General features: G+C 39.9%; 2 protein-coding genes across 5 annotated transcripts in view; one reads left to right on the top strand and one right to left on the bottom strand.

Annotated features, from left to right (window-relative positions):
• LOC118742280 (adapter molecule Crk) overlaps positions 1-10,948 on the top strand; it is a 128,231-nt gene extending 117,283 nt beyond the window's left edge. The window contains exons 5-8 of one of the 3 annotated variants that reach the window (XM_036474237.1): positions 7,383-7,577; positions 7,641-7,758; positions 10,679-10,809; positions 10,939-10,948. In XM_036474237.1, coding sequence (XP_036330130.1) covers positions 7,383-7,577; positions 7,641-7,758; positions 10,679-10,779 — 414 coding nt within the window. In that variant the 3' untranslated portion in view covers positions 10,780-10,809; positions 10,939-10,948. Of the gene's footprint in view, positions 1-7,382; positions 7,578-7,640; positions 8,886-10,669; positions 10,810-10,938 lie in introns of those variants that run through there. The other 2 variants (XM_036474236.1, XM_036474235.1) reach the window with 2 other exon arrangements.
• Positions 10,949-12,146: 1,198 nt separating this feature from the next.
• On the bottom strand, positions 12,147-14,940 carry LOC118742281. 2 transcript variants are annotated; one of them, XR_004993356.1, is made up of 3 exons: positions 13,376-14,940; positions 12,968-13,146; positions 12,147-12,902 (listed from the first exon to the last, which is right to left on the bottom strand). XR_004993356.1 is itself a non-coding variant. In XM_036474238.1 (2 exons), the coding sequence occupies exons 1-2, from the start codon at positions 12,977-12,979 to the stop codon at positions 12,567-12,569; spliced, it is 348 nt and encodes a 115-aa protein (XP_036330131.1). In that variant the 5' UTR covers positions 12,980-14,940; the 3' UTR covers positions 12,147-12,566. The 2 variants fall into 2 exon arrangements, 1 of the variants encoding a protein (XP_036330131.1); XM_036474238.1 differs by having other exon boundaries at positions 12,968-14,940.
• Between the last annotated feature and the right edge of the window lie 201 nt (positions 14,941-15,141).

Below are 15,141 nucleotides of genomic sequence, written 5' to 3'. Positions count from 1 at the left end.
CTCTTTGAGTGTTACTGTTGGATATTCCTTATTTATCTGGAATTTTTCACATAGTACCGCCTTTAGTTTCTCGATCTCCGATGTTCTGCTCCAAACGCTGCTGTTGTACATAGTTGTGTCTAAGCAGAAGGTTTGTATTTAGGTTAGAACAGGAAAACGTTACCACCTACTAAAAAATTTTAATAAATTAAGTTAAATTAATTATTACAATATGGGTATCAATCGAAATGGGTTTTAAAATAAATTATTTCTAAACTACAAGAAAGATGGTTTCCACTTATTTAAAAAATCAAATTAAATCTCAATTAACGCCGCTTTGATAACCTACGTCTGCGAGACGTATGCTTGGCGCTTACACATATGTTAGTGTTCGGCCGAGCTTCTCCTCCGATTTGTGGAGTGCGCCTGGATGCTGTACAGTTTTACCCCGACTCCGAACAGCGATTGTATTTTTATGAGAAGCTGTTTTCAAGGCAGAAATACACTCGGAAGTTTCCATTGCCTGCCGAGGGGCGACCGCTGTTAAGAAAAAACATTTTTTCAAATTTTTTGCGATGTTGCTTTGACCAGGGCCTGAAATCATAAAATTAAAGCAAATAAACCATGGTACGTCTCGCTACAGAAGCAATCGCAGGCAAGCGATGGAGAGGAGGCCGAAAACACTACTGTGCAATGATAACATTGGACGTCCAAAACGCCTTCATTACTGCGGACTGGTCACACATTTTAAAAGTACTACAGAAGCATGCCGTTCCATCTTACATATTTAACATCATAAGAAGTTACCTGGATGGCAGAGTTCTAGAATATCTCACGGATTCTGGTACCAAAAAGTATGCCGTAACCGCAGGAGTACCGCAGGGTTCCGTGTTAGGCCCGACATTAAGGAATGCTACGACTACCGTTTTCAGACGGGGTAGACTTTGTGGGGTTTGATAAGCTAAGCTAAGCAAATTCAAGAGGTCGAAGCAAAGGCAAACAGCGCGATCGATGCGGTGATTAAATGCCTGGAAACCGTATGTTTAGCCATCGCAGCTGAAAAAACGGAGGCGATCCTCATAAGTAGCCGCAAAAAAACTGAGACCGCAACGTTCAAAGTTGGCAGGTATACGTGCACCATTGACAACGGTGGTCTCCTCGGTACTATTATATGCGGCCCCAATCTTTGCAAAATCTTTGAAAGTGAAGATCTACAAACACCGTACCAGGCTGTCTGCAGACTCAGTGCTCTTAGAGTAATATGTGCGTCTAAGACGACATCGGACGATGCAGCAATGGTGATTGCGGGTATGACCTCTATCGACTTATTAGCCGGAGAAAGAGCGAAAGTTTACCACAGAAGGAAGCAAGACGATGCTGGTGCTCTGGCAATTACTGCACAGGAAAAGGATGCATCGATGAGAGAATGGCAGGAGCTTTGGGAAAACTCAACAAATGGAAGGTGGACATATACCCTGCATGGGGAGTTAAACGTCTACTTAACTCAGTTTTTAACTGGCCACAGCTGCTTCCGGAAGTACTTGAACCGCTTTGGTTTGGATGATTCACCTCTGCGTCCAGAATGCAACGTAGACGAAGACGCTGAGCACGTTCTGTTTGCTTGCCCACGCTTTGTGTCAAAAATACAAAGCATGGATGCGCTAGCAAAAGATCCACTATGACCTGATAACTTAATCGATATCATGCTAAGTTCGAATCGAGCTTGGGAGAAAGTATGCGGCGAGATGGTACTTAATCGATATCATGCTAAGTTCGAATCGAGCTTGGGAGAAAGTATGCGGCGAGATGGTCGAGACTCACCGGCAGCTAAGGAGTTCCGAAAAGGCATGTAGCAGCCAAGCAGCAAGGTAAGCAGAGTTACAGCGAAACGAACGACGCCGTACGTAGATCTAACCCCGATCTAACCGCGTTTAGGTCGGCGAAATCCGTCAAACATGCTCTATTCTAAGGCTACACCTACTCCGCACCCTTCTCCTCAGGGCTGGCATTGAGTCCAACCCAGGGCCAGAAACTTACACCTGCTGCGTATGCCAGAGACGACTGCACACAAACTCCTCCTCGGTCAGGTGCAATGCCTGTGACGGGTGGAGTCACCTCCGCAACTGCTCGGGCCTACGTACGCACCGACAATGGACCACGTCGTTCGTGGCCCCTTGCTGTGCGAACCGGACCACCTCCACGGCAAACCACCACCCGCCCGTGCAGCACACAACCAACACATCCACACCCCAACACAACACAACAGCAGATACAAACACAATAGGACCCACACACCGCCGCCGGCAACTCCTAGTCCCTCCAAAAATCTGCTCGGTTTGTCAGTCCAGAATATACCGTAACGTGACATCAGTCAAGTGAAACTCCTGCCTTGGCTGGTGTCACTTTACTGCATGCTCAGGACTTCGCAACACACGTGATTGGACGAGTGACTATGTGGGCCGCTGCTGTGCTGCCCAGTCGCATCCCTCCCCCGCGACGCCGCCAACCACCACCAGAAGGCAGCACCCCCTTTTGCAGCACGTACAGCAGGGCGCCGGCAGGCAACACAACTCCCTAATACCACACATTACAATTGGTCTCCCAAGGCACACAAAGGTGCTACAATTCTACAGTAACGGACTTCAGGTCAAGATCGAGGAGATAACTGTCTTTATGGGAAGGCATGGAATATTAATAGCTGAGGTCCAAGAGAAGAAGCTGCACGGCAATTCAACCCTGTTGAATTGCGCCGGATGTAACATGCACCGTCGAGATCGCGAGCGAGACAATGGTGGAGGCTTAGCGTTCATCACGCACCACACCTTGCAGTATCGTCTTATTGAAGCAGACATCGACCGCAGGGATACCATCGTAGAATGTCAGGGTATTGCTATCCGGTTAGGCGGAAGAAATGGGAAGAGCATCTGAAGACCTGCCACTTCGCCTCTGGTGTGAGTAAGCTTTAGTCAACCGTGCGGTCGTTGTCCAACCCGACGAAGCGTGACGACAGAGTCGAAATAGACTTTGGTGACTACGCTTCGTCCGACTCGGAGCGACGCGCGAGCTATTTTAGCCGGCAGTTTATTCTGCATCCTCCGGTGGATAAAGCCAAACGTCGAGTGACCAGAAGGCCGCACAAAATGCCAAAACTTAGTGCGCCTCTTGTTTTCACCAGCGGTGAGGTAAGGGTAGCCATCGGGAAGGCGAAAGCCTCCAAAGCCATTGGACCCGACGGAATATGCATGTTGATGCTGTTAAATTTGGGTCCTGCGGGAGTAGCGTACCTAACGGAGGTCTTCAACTTGTCTATGGCCACTCTCGTCATTCCGGACATATGAAAGATGGGGAGAGTGGTCCCACTGCTCAAACCGGGGAAACCAGCCAACAAAAAAGAGTCTTATCGCCCGATAACCCTCCTTTCCCCGGTAGCGAGGACACTTGACGCCTTGCTACCCATATTTCACGAACCACCTGACCACAGCGAAGCATCAGCATGGGTTCCGTAAAGTGCATAGCACAACAACAGCACTTAACGCCATAAACACCCAGATAACTCGTGGCCTTAACAGAAACCGCCTCTGTGAGAGAACTATTCTAGTAGCGTTGGACCTGTCCAAGGCGTTCGACACTGTCAGTCATTCAACGCTGCTAGAAGACATAGAGGCCTCCTCTCTCCCACAGGGACTCAAACGGTGGTCGGCGAATTACCTGAGTGGTCGACGTTCGTCAGTAATTTTCAGAGATAAAACCAGCAAGGCACGTAAAATTAAACAGGAGGTACCACAGGGTGGTGTCCTGTCCCCACTACTGTTTAATTATTACATTTCTAAGCATCCTCAGCCACCAGAGGTTGTCAATATTGCCTCTTATGCTGACGGGAATGGAATTGATGACCTGTGCTCGAAAGTAAAGGGTTATCTCGCCGAAATTTCTCGCTTCTTCACTGCAAGGAGCCTTGCCCTATCCACTGTGAAATCCTCGGCAACCCTATTCACCACCTCGACGAAGGAGGTCCGACTGCTATTGGGTATTCACGTTGATGGAATAACAATACCGGTGAATAACCCGAAAATTCTCGGAGTTACCTTCGACAGTCTGCTCTCCTTCTCGGAGCATACAACCGCAATTGCCAATAAAGTACAGAGCCGCAACAATGTCCTCAAGTCGCTGGCCGGCAGCACTTGGGCCAAAGATGAAGAAACGTTGGCAACATACAAGGCAATTGGCCGGCCGGTTCTAAACTATGCAGCGCCCGTGTGGTCGCCGGGGACTAGCAGGACGCAGTGGATGAAGCTACAGCTCCCAGCAAACAGCTGCTTGCAGAAAAGCCCTAGCCAAGCCACGTCAGGAGGCATCTTTACGAACTGACGGACGAAGTCCAGAGGTTCATTAAACAACCTCTGGACGCGTCATCCTACCGACAGGCCCTGAGCGGCATTCACAGGGAAACAGTCTCGAGTTATGTAGACTCCCGCCCTGTGAATGCCGTTCTAGGCACACAACCACCGGACGTGGACGGGACAGAGCTTTATCTTCCTGGGGAGACCTGCACCACAATATCCCAACTTCTCTCTAGCTATTGCAGCAGGCTCAACTCATACCTGAGCAGAATTAATGAGGTTGTGCCCAACCAATGCCCGGCATGTGGAGAGTCGCCACATGACTCTCGGCACCACTTCACATGCCCTGAGAACCCCACCCAGCTGACGCCCCTGTCCTTATGGACAGACCCTGTGGAAGTTGCAAACTTACTGGGTCTCCCATTAGCTGAAACAGACGACAACGTTGACGGATGAACCGACCCGAGCGGGGCTTGGTAACCGCTACCACAACAACAACAACGCCATACGTAGAAACGGACGCTTGAGAGGACATTAACAAATGAGGGGGGAAGGGGCGAACAGGTCCGACATGGGGTGGTATATAAGAACATACTAACAGTGGGCGGTGCCAAGTATATGCGACCTTCGACGAACTGCTTAAGGACTTAGAGCTCAGTGCTCAACCCACCTCCCGACTAAATACTTAACGGTAGTACCTGGGGGTTCGGTACTGGACGGTAGGAGGTTTAGTTCGGGTTAAAGTCCAACACTTAACAGGCTTTCGATGCTTCCTCGTTAAAACAAAAAAAAAAAAACGGGCCCGTTCGAGGCACGTAATAAAAGCGGCAATACTGGCGTACTGATGAAAAAAGGCAACATTGTTGCAACTGCCCAACTGATAATACATTGCTAGAATTCACACAGAACGTGATACTTTAATAAGTCGCGCAACACTGCGGTTGTGATTGCAACTCGAACAAGCCCAACGTCTCAGCCGTGTGGATTATCTTCTCAGCAACTTTCATTAGGGTTATCAAGGCAGGCTTAAAGGAATTTTTTAATTGAAATATCACTAAATGTGCAATGCGGAAGCAATAACAGGAAGCAGAACCTATATATAGTTACAAATTTCGCAACTATGCGTATCACACAGCAGAAATGTTAGTAGCGAGTTAAGGATGGTACAATATGCCATCACTCGTGCATAAGGTATTATTGCATGGTAAGCAAATGCTGTAGAATTGTGCATTTTCTGTAGGTGCCTTAGTGAAGGTGTTATAGATGTTATGCATATGATGCTGCATTCGACCTATACACTAACAAGTTGCGAGCAACACCACAAACAAATTTCTTATTTTGAGTGAAGATGTAAAGATCTTGCTCAAAAAAGAGATGAATAACAGAAAAAAAAAATTTAATTAGAATTTTAGTTTTATTGTTTTCCCCGTAACTGTTACGGAAAGATACCCATTGGACATAATAGGTTGAAAACTGGAATATCAGTTTTAATGCAGGATTTACATATAGAACGATTATAAAATGTAATTCAACTGAAAAATTTCTTACTTGTTTTAGATAGACTTTTTTATGGAAATTTTGATCAGCCATTTTGGTTTTCCAATTTTTTATGTATTTTTTTAATTCCTATGGAATGGTACATTAAGTTTCAGCATGCCAATTTTAAGCTTTATTGGGCTAACTGAGATATTGCTTTTTTTCCGTTTTCTGTTTATTTAGAACCACTGTGCGCTGGCTGGTTGTGTATTCGAAACGGCATTCACAGGTCGGGAGTCGATGTAATTCGAGACCGACTCCCTGTCGGTATGCTGTCGGGTTCAGAGGTTGTTTTATGAACCTTTGGACTTCGTCCATCAGTACAAATGCCTCCTAACTTGGGCTCTGCTGCAAGCAGTAATAATAATAGGAACTGCTTACAGAGCATTGTGTTCTGCTCATTGATGGGAAGCAACGTCGTGAAGGTGGTAATGTGCCGACATCAGAAGGTATCCAGTCGCGGTCCAGAGTGCCGTGTTCTGGCATGCCGGCCATTTGCCTTGTACGTACGTTGTCAAAAACGTTTCTTTGTCTTTGACCCAGGTGCTGCCGGCTAGCAACTTGATGAGGACCTTATTGCCTCAGTTATTTTGAGTATTGCTAAGTTCATAAATTTAGTTATTCAATATTCACAATTTGGAAAAGCGTTTTTACCTATCACATTACATTCTCATTAAGTTTCATAAAGCATTTTGATTAAAACAATAAAAACTATCTTACTCATTTTTGATCTGTACAAAAGTAAAGCAAAAACAATTTCCTCTTTAGTGGAAGTTTTTTAATAAAAAAAAATAAAACTCCATACGTTAATAAAGGTATGCAAGACTACTTATTTTTCAAAAGCATCCGTTATGTAGTTGTAGAACGTTGTAAATTCGTCTAAAAATTATGTTGGAGGAAGGGCTCGGCACATATTTAGTACGGGTCCCGGCAGTAATAGCAAAAAATTTGTCAGAAATCAACGGGTAAATTTGAAAATGTATTAAATTTTCCTTAGTTTTTCATAAAGTTTAGAAATTGTATTTTGAGGTTTTTTTTGTATGAGCAAGCGAAAAAAAAATAAACTTTCATACATTGTGAACAATTCTCTGCGCCTAGACTTTTGTGGTTCACTGTAAATAACAATCAGTTAATGATCTCCTAAAAGAATCGACAGCAGTATGTTTTAAAGCTATTCAGTCAGGTATTTAAAGAAATTAGATTTGCATATATTAATTTCAGTTACAAAAAAAAACTGTACCATTTCTATAATATGAATAAAATATGTGATTCGTAATTTATTATTTTGTATGAATTGGTATCATCAAATACAAATACTGGTAGCCAGCCCTCTTGCAGTGTAGTTCAATTGCTATTATCTCAAACCAATACAAAATTCACATGTAGCGTAGTCATTCAAATAGATATACAAAGTACTTCTGTTTGAAGCGACTAAGAAATAAATCGAGAGAATTTTCACTTCCGATGTGTGGCTTAATTTTTTATACTTTTTAATCAAATTTTGAATTGTACTGTATATTCCTTTAGTGCGAAGGAAATTCAGATGACAACTGCATTGATCGACCCTTGTCCGGTGTAAGCGATTGCGGTAATGCTTTGGGACCTAGCAATAGTCTTCGTTCGCCATTGCTGACAAGCGGTACTTGCAAAAGTGATGCCACAGAACATTCTACTACGAATTGTCACCAATTGAGCAATTCGCTCAAAAAATCCGACCTGAATGTAAGTTATCAACAGTATAATTATATCAACTTAATTTTATATGTTTTTTTTTTAATTTTCCAGCGCAAATTACCAGCGTACGCACGCGTGAAACAGGCACGTGTACCCAATGCATATGACAAAACAGCGTTGAAACTGGAGATTGGCGATGTAATTAGAGTAACAAAAACGAACATAAACGGTCAGTGGGAGGGAGAACTTAAAGGCAAAAAAGGCCACTTCCCGTTCACACATGTTGAATTTATTAATGATTGTGATTCTCTGCATAGCATTGACGAAAGTACGACGGAGACGCATTCTGCGCTAAGCATAAAAAACGACTGGGGGGAATAACTCATTTAAGAAATTTCTATTTCAAGTTGTATGATTTTTGCTATGTTTCTCTTAATAACTAAGGATACAACAAATCAATATTATAAATATAAATTTTCTTAGCTATATTATGGAGTTACCCTCCCATAAGTAATATATGTTCATCAGATAGTTTTAAATAAACATAGAGGAAAAATAGACATAAGATATGCTTTCGCAGAAGTAATTTGGGACAAGAGTACGCCGAAAATGAAAACCTACATTTGATATTTGTAATACGAATACAGCAATTTATTATGCATAAAAACGAGTGTCTGCTTTAAATTGTAAACGGCCTATACAGACACACTTATTTAGGTTCATATTTTTGTACACATGCATATACATTAGCGTGGGCCGAAAATCCGCTTTTTTTGAATTTTGATTGGTAATAGCAAAAATATGGTTCATTATGTTCTAAAATAAATCTGTGTGAAATGTGAAAAATTTTGGTCAATATCCTAGGCTCGCCCATGTCCACCAAAGTTCAAGTACTAAAAAAATTTTTTTTTTAGCTAACTTCGGTTCTTTACAAAAAAGGTCCATATACCAAATTATGTAGGACTAATACTTTCGAAGATATTTGCAGTTTTAGTAAAAAAGTATTAACTATTTTAGTTAAAAAGTATTATTTATTAATTTTTATTTTTTGAGCAAAAAATTCGAAATTTCACACAGATTTTTTTTAAAGCATAATGAATCATATTTTTGCTATTACCAATTAAAATTCTAAAAAAGCGGATTTTCGGCACACGCTAATATACATATATAAATATTTCATAAACGTGATCATTTTATTATTTAAATCTGGTCACATATTTTATGGTTTTGATTTGTCTTTATAAATAATACTTACGATAACAAAAATACATTAAACAGTTGCTATAAACAAATAAATAAAAAAGATGCTGTTATAGAAATAATTGAAAAAAATTCTATTTACAGCTGAAAACTACAGGTAGAAACGCGTGTGCTTTCAACCATTGATGAATACATACCAGGGCATATTACTCCGACAAATAGCTTGTGCGATGTTGCAATTGCTAAGCAAAATGACATTTTAACCAAAGAAAACTAAATTTTATACGGTCGTTGTTGAGGTGGACATAGTGGTTTTCTCATATGCCAGTGATAACGTTCCCTCACCTCCTGCTACCCAAGGCCGCCTACGCAGAAAGGAATTCTACACAAAAATACTGTGGACGCAAGTAAAAATTTTGATTTTTGGCCATTTTCCCAAGGGGTTCCTAGGAGCACACACATTCTTAAAGGCAGACGGAAATAATTGGTAGGTGTAGACGTTGGGTAATTGTATTCATTCGGAGTGCTAGAGAGTGGCAATACCGCACATCAGTAGGTGAAGTTTGCATTGAGCACACCAAAATTGTTTACTTTTTAATAGATAAAATATATAAGTTTTTAGTGATATATTTAGCGATATTTTGACATATATGTCTATATAAGTATTATTGTTGTATCTGTGGTGAAATATGGGCAATTTATGCGTTTGTGTGAGTGTGCTCTCTTTTCGCATTTTCTGACCAACGTGTAATTTTGAGTTGTATCACTTTTGAAAAACGTGTGCCAAATGGTTCTTAGCTGGGCTTTTAACCCTTTCCGTGCATTTGTACAATATATTGTACATCTAATTTTTTGATACATTGGAAGCATGCTACCAAAAATGCTATTAATATTTTTGAAAACAAATTAAACTGTATGAAGATTTGAACTGTCCCGAATAGTTTACGTAATGGATCGATTATGGATAGCAACGTAACCACGGTTCGGTTGCCAGCTGCCAACGCAACTGGAAAAAACATTGTATTACGAATGGCAACTATCGCCAGTTGCTGTAGTGTTATCTATAATTGAAATTTGACAATCCAACAACCCGCAAGCGGCTGTAAACAAGCTGTGCGAATAAAATTAAATTATTAAAATGAAGAGTTTTAAAGAAAACGACAGCAATAAAGCTAAATCCATCACAATTATTTGTTTAAGAGGAAGAGAAGTGCATGAACGCGGACTAAATCAGGCGACATTTAAAAGATAATTCCAATCCTCTAGAGCTACCGCGTGCACTGTAAGCAAAAGTTAATGCTTTCAAGGTTTTTCTTTTATTATCGTTTTGTGTTCATTTTCAAAGCATATTGAGGACTTCCAAAAGAAGCTGTAAGATAATTGGTTAATAAACAGATGAACCACTTCGTTCAACTTCAATACCTCCGCTGATAAAAGCTTGCGCACCTCTTCAATTTTTCGCAGAAGGAAGTGCCACAGCAATGATTTTACTTTGGAAAACTTGGTGTGTCGGTAGCTTTAAAAGAGAAGCTTCAGTTGATAAAGGAAATAATTTGAAATCAGTGTTCGCAGTTGAAACTTGCCAATTGCCATCTGTAATATCGTTTTGGCAACTAGCAACGCAACTGAAGTTCGATTGCTATCGATAATCGACCCATAAATTTCAAAATCGAAAACGTTTAAAAATATTTCTATAATGTATTTTAAAAGTATACCATTTTATAAAATTTCAGTGACACGGAAGTGGTGGTAATTTACTGTATAAAAAATACGGGGAAATTAAGTAAAATCACTAAGAAAATACATAACATGGATATATAAGCAGCATTTCATCATTTGAATTTGCTAAAATTAGACAAAATTTTAAATATTTTTCCCGAGTGGTCAAAGAAAATGTACAATATTCATTCTTTCATTCTTTATTCTTTATTTAAAATTAGTACAATTAGACTTACAGCCTTATTTTAACGAGATCACAAAATTCACCTCAGTCACAATTGAGAGTCTTATCACAATTGGCGTATCTTCGTATTCTTACAAAAGCTCATAAGCTCAAACCATCACATTTGAGAGAAAAATTGTGAGCATCAAACCATCAGGTCACAAATTAAAATGTTAATATAAACGAAACGAAATTTTTTGGATTTGATTTTTTCTCTTTTTAAACATTTCTATCTGAAAATGCTGCATGTGTGCGCTGCTATTTTAGCAAAACGAGAGTTAAATCTGGAACGTAGAAGAATTTTGAGAGCGTTGCGCGATGATAGCGATCCGTTTGCTATTCCAGAGGCGGTCTTCATAAGAAACTTTCCTTTTCCCAAAAATCTCTGCCAGGATCTGATACGTGAATTGGAACCGCTTGATACTCAAAAGTCCACCGTTCCGTTCACTCTTCGTTTCCTCGCGTCTATATATTTATTGCACACGGTTCATATCAGAAATGTGTTGGAAATAATTATACCTTATCAATGAGCCAATCGACAATATCTCGATCCCTGCATCACATTTCCAAACTAATTATTGCAGCAAAAAGGGACGAGATAAAATTTCCACAAAATGAAGAAGAAAAGACATGAAGAAGACATGTTACAAATTAGGGTAAGACAAATGCTAATTGAACAAGTACCGTGTATCCCTAAAGCCTTCGTATAGAGAATTTTTCGTAGTGTTTGGAAAGTTTTTTATGTTATTTTTTCTCAAATTTTTTACAAAAATGTAGTTTATAATACAACAAAGCTATAAAAATAAAACTTCTAAACCTTGTGCAAAACTCAGGATCATCATTTAATAAACTTGCATACAAATTTTCAACTAGATTTTCTAGAAGGATTTTGAGTATGCAGTTTTGTAGCCCATCAAATTTTAGTGTAACAATATGCAAGTTTAAAGTTGCAAAAAAATCGCGTCCATTTTTGCAATTTTTCTTGTTGACGGTGTCACGCAGTTTTTCCATACAAAGTATGTTCGAAAATTTCTTTATAATTGGCAAAAATCAACGCGGTTTTTAGTAAATTGAAACTTTCAGTTTACTATTACTAAAATTTAATGGGCTACAAACCTGCATACTAAAAAATCGAATTTAAAGTTGCAAATTTGTTCCAAATTTACTGAATTTTTATGAGTTTTACATAAAGTTTTAAAATTTTATTTTTATGCTTTTTGTTTTATTATAAACTACATCTTTATATAAAAATAGGGGGAAAAATTAGAAAAAAAACTTTGCATACTTTGCGAAAAGTTCCCTGTACTACCACTTTAGTGGTACACGGTATATACCAACGGTAAAAATAATGACATTATTTATATTGTAAGTTTTATCAAGCATATGGAATCAAAGGTACAATTGGGGCTATTGACTGCACTCACATTGGCATAATTTCACATCTTCAAGGGACAGCAGAAATCCTACATCACTGTACATGAACAGAAAAGGATATTACAGCATAAATGTCGGAGCAGTAATTATTGCATTTGAATACATACATTCATGTGTATATGTGAATTTAGGGTACATTAAATACTAACATAAAACTCTTTCCCTTTTCAGGTGTGCAACCATCGTTTGATTTTCACATCCGTAAACGCTAAGTTTCCAGGATCCTGCCACGATTCGGGGATATAGACAACTTCGCAGGTAAGAACTCATTTGATGAGTAAAAAATTTCAAATCCGACTTATGTATTTATACCTGCAAATGTAAAATTTACAGCCAATACACAAAAAATTGTTCTTTCTACATCTTTAAATTAATGATGTTTTTATTTTAGAGAAATTATTAACAACTAAACAAGAATAATTCTAAAACGTATACATAAGTTGACAGAATTGTTTTTACGTTTACGTTTTATTCAAATTTTCACAAAACCTATCTAAGGTTTGTGTTAATTTTGTAATTGCTATAGTCAATGCCCCCTGCTGAGCAATTGCAAGCCCATTCCGCTGTTGACGTGCCCTCATGTCCTCCATAGCAACATTATACACCGCCTCCAATGTTATTTTTCGTGTATTTTCGGGCTGAGATACCGGAGTGAGGTGGGTCTGCGATCCTGAGGACAAATTTGAATTCTCATTTGATATGTTTATGGAAAGTGGTGTCATTATCACATCAGAGGAAAATTCAATGTTGTCCTCAGCGCCACTAACCACCACCACATCTTGCAAACTTGAGCTTTCCTAATTTAAATAAACCAAGAAAGTTAATAATCAATACAGCGTGGAAATATGAAAATGTTAATCACCTCAAAACCCATATTTCCCAGTTCAGGCAATCCATCCACTGCTGCTGTACCAAATGTTTCAATTGCCTAATGATCAAACTCCGTTATATCGGGGGTTCGAGGCCCGCCCCAGTGCTTTGCAATTGGGCTTTTGCTTTGCGAGCACGAGAGCGAATCTGGCACTTCTAGTGTGATAAACTCTGAAATAAATAAAATGTTTTATTAAAACCGTACCTTCTTTTTTTGAATAACAATGTCACAAATTGGCTCGCAAAACTAAACAAATCAACATGTTTTTCATTTCGCAACGCGTTCAATCAATAACAGTTATTAACGATCAAAAAATTGGCGGTGTCCATTGGTATTTTAATGAAATATATTTGTCTTGCACTGCCGTATTTTGCATTTACGTGCGTATCCTATAGTTACCTCTTTCCACTTCGACGCTGCCCTTGTTGGTCCTCCCATCGCGTTCAGGTGCTCCGCCAGTTTCTGCCACAAGTCCTGCACAGCGCGCGGCGAATGTGGCTTATTTTTCCCTGCTTGCAGTTCGGGATGCTGCTTGCAGAAACTTACAAAATATTGAAGCTGCTCCTGCGTTGTCCTTTCGTATCTGCTGTACATAAAAATTGAAATGATCAAGAGAAATAAACTCGTAAATATATATTTAAATTTAAAAATTACTTACTTTTTGTTTGTTTGCTCCATTTTTTGTATTTTTATTTTGTGAGTTTGATACCTGTCATCAGCAAACAAATATTCACCTCACAGTGGGAAAGTTTAAAAGCTTTTTTCTTGAGAGAGTTTTTCAATAATGAAATCACAAGAAAAACCTCACAGTTGAGTGGGCTCTCTATTGTGATATCAGCTAAGAATTGAGCTGTAAGTATGGGTTGCGTTAGCGTTTTTTCGAAATGCTTGAGTCAGAATTATACCGAGTAACTCTGGGAAAAAAATTCAAGTCCGGTGTTGCGTGTCCTCTATTGTATTAGGCCAGAGAAGCCTACCCCCCAAAGTGCCGAACTTAGTCGGTCTTAACACCCTGCCCCCACTGTTTCAACACCGCTAAGAAGAACACAGGGCAGGCTGGGAAAACCGTGTATATATTTATTTTGTTTCCTATTCATTATGGCTTTGCGGCCCAAGAGACATTTTCTTAAAGGAGAACTCGTCAAAACTCCTAAAAGACAATCCTAATGGGATTGTCAGGCAGTTCGCGACTCCCGGTGGGAGCGCGCGTGAACGTCCTAAGACTATAGATGCTCGGGGAGGGTACTAGGCGGTTTGTCCCCGACCGCCAAAGCGCCCAGTGAAAAGGACAGTAAGAGAAAAAAAGATACTCTATTCACATTCGTTGGCTAGAGTTAGCCACCCCCCAATTGCCGAACTTAGTCCGTATTCACAGTACGGCCTCTCCGCTAGTCCAGTAGCTCGTTTCTGTTCCGATTCTCTACCTGGGCGAATTCATATATGAACTTGCCGCCTTGTTCTCTACTGCTAAGGAATAGTAATGAATGACGTATATTCTCTACCAGCAGAGAAATGATCAGTAGGGAAGAGTTACAGAAACGAGTTACAGCCCAACATGACTCAGCTTCGAGGAAAAGCCATGCAAAGTTGGACCCCGGGCAGTCTGCGGGCGGTCAAGGTTTTACCCTATTGCTAAGTTTAGTTTGAGAAAAAACGTGATTATTAAATTAAAAAAAAAAAAACACTTTACTTCGGATCGCTCTTCGTGACAGATGACAGTGTCACAGCCGGATGTCGTATGCATGGAACTTCCCGATCGGTTTGCCATTCAAGTCCTCTAAATCGTACAAAGCATTGCCTACCTTTCGCAGAACACGACACTTGATATATTTAGGCAAGAATTTAGCATTTATGCCTTTAATTCACAACCCGGGTACGTTTGTTGTACGTGTTCGCTAGGCTGGGTCGATTTTGTATGAGGGAAAAATAAAGGCATTTGACCGTATTGTAATAGTAATATTATGATGTCTTAGGTCTAAGCCAATTGTTATTGGCCGCGAAAGATTAATTTAAAACATATCTTTAGCCCGCGCAATTGAATCAAAGTGTATGGATTTTGAAAATGAAACTTTGGCTTGTAATAATATCTATGGAATGCGATATATCAAATTAAAGGTTGTTAAATTTTGTATCTCACGTTCATTTATCATTTTTCAATAAGTCTA

Source organism: Rhagoletis pomonella, unplaced genomic scaffold (assembly GCF_013731165.1).
Source record: "Rhagoletis pomonella isolate Grant_MI unplaced genomic scaffold, Rhpom_1.0 Rhpom_scaffold_00007, whole genome shotgun sequence".
NCBI lineage: Eukaryota > Metazoa > Arthropoda > Insecta > Diptera > Tephritidae > Rhagoletis > Rhagoletis pomonella.
Note: the sequence above shows the minus strand (reverse complement) of the source record. Positions and strands in the feature narration are given on the sequence as shown.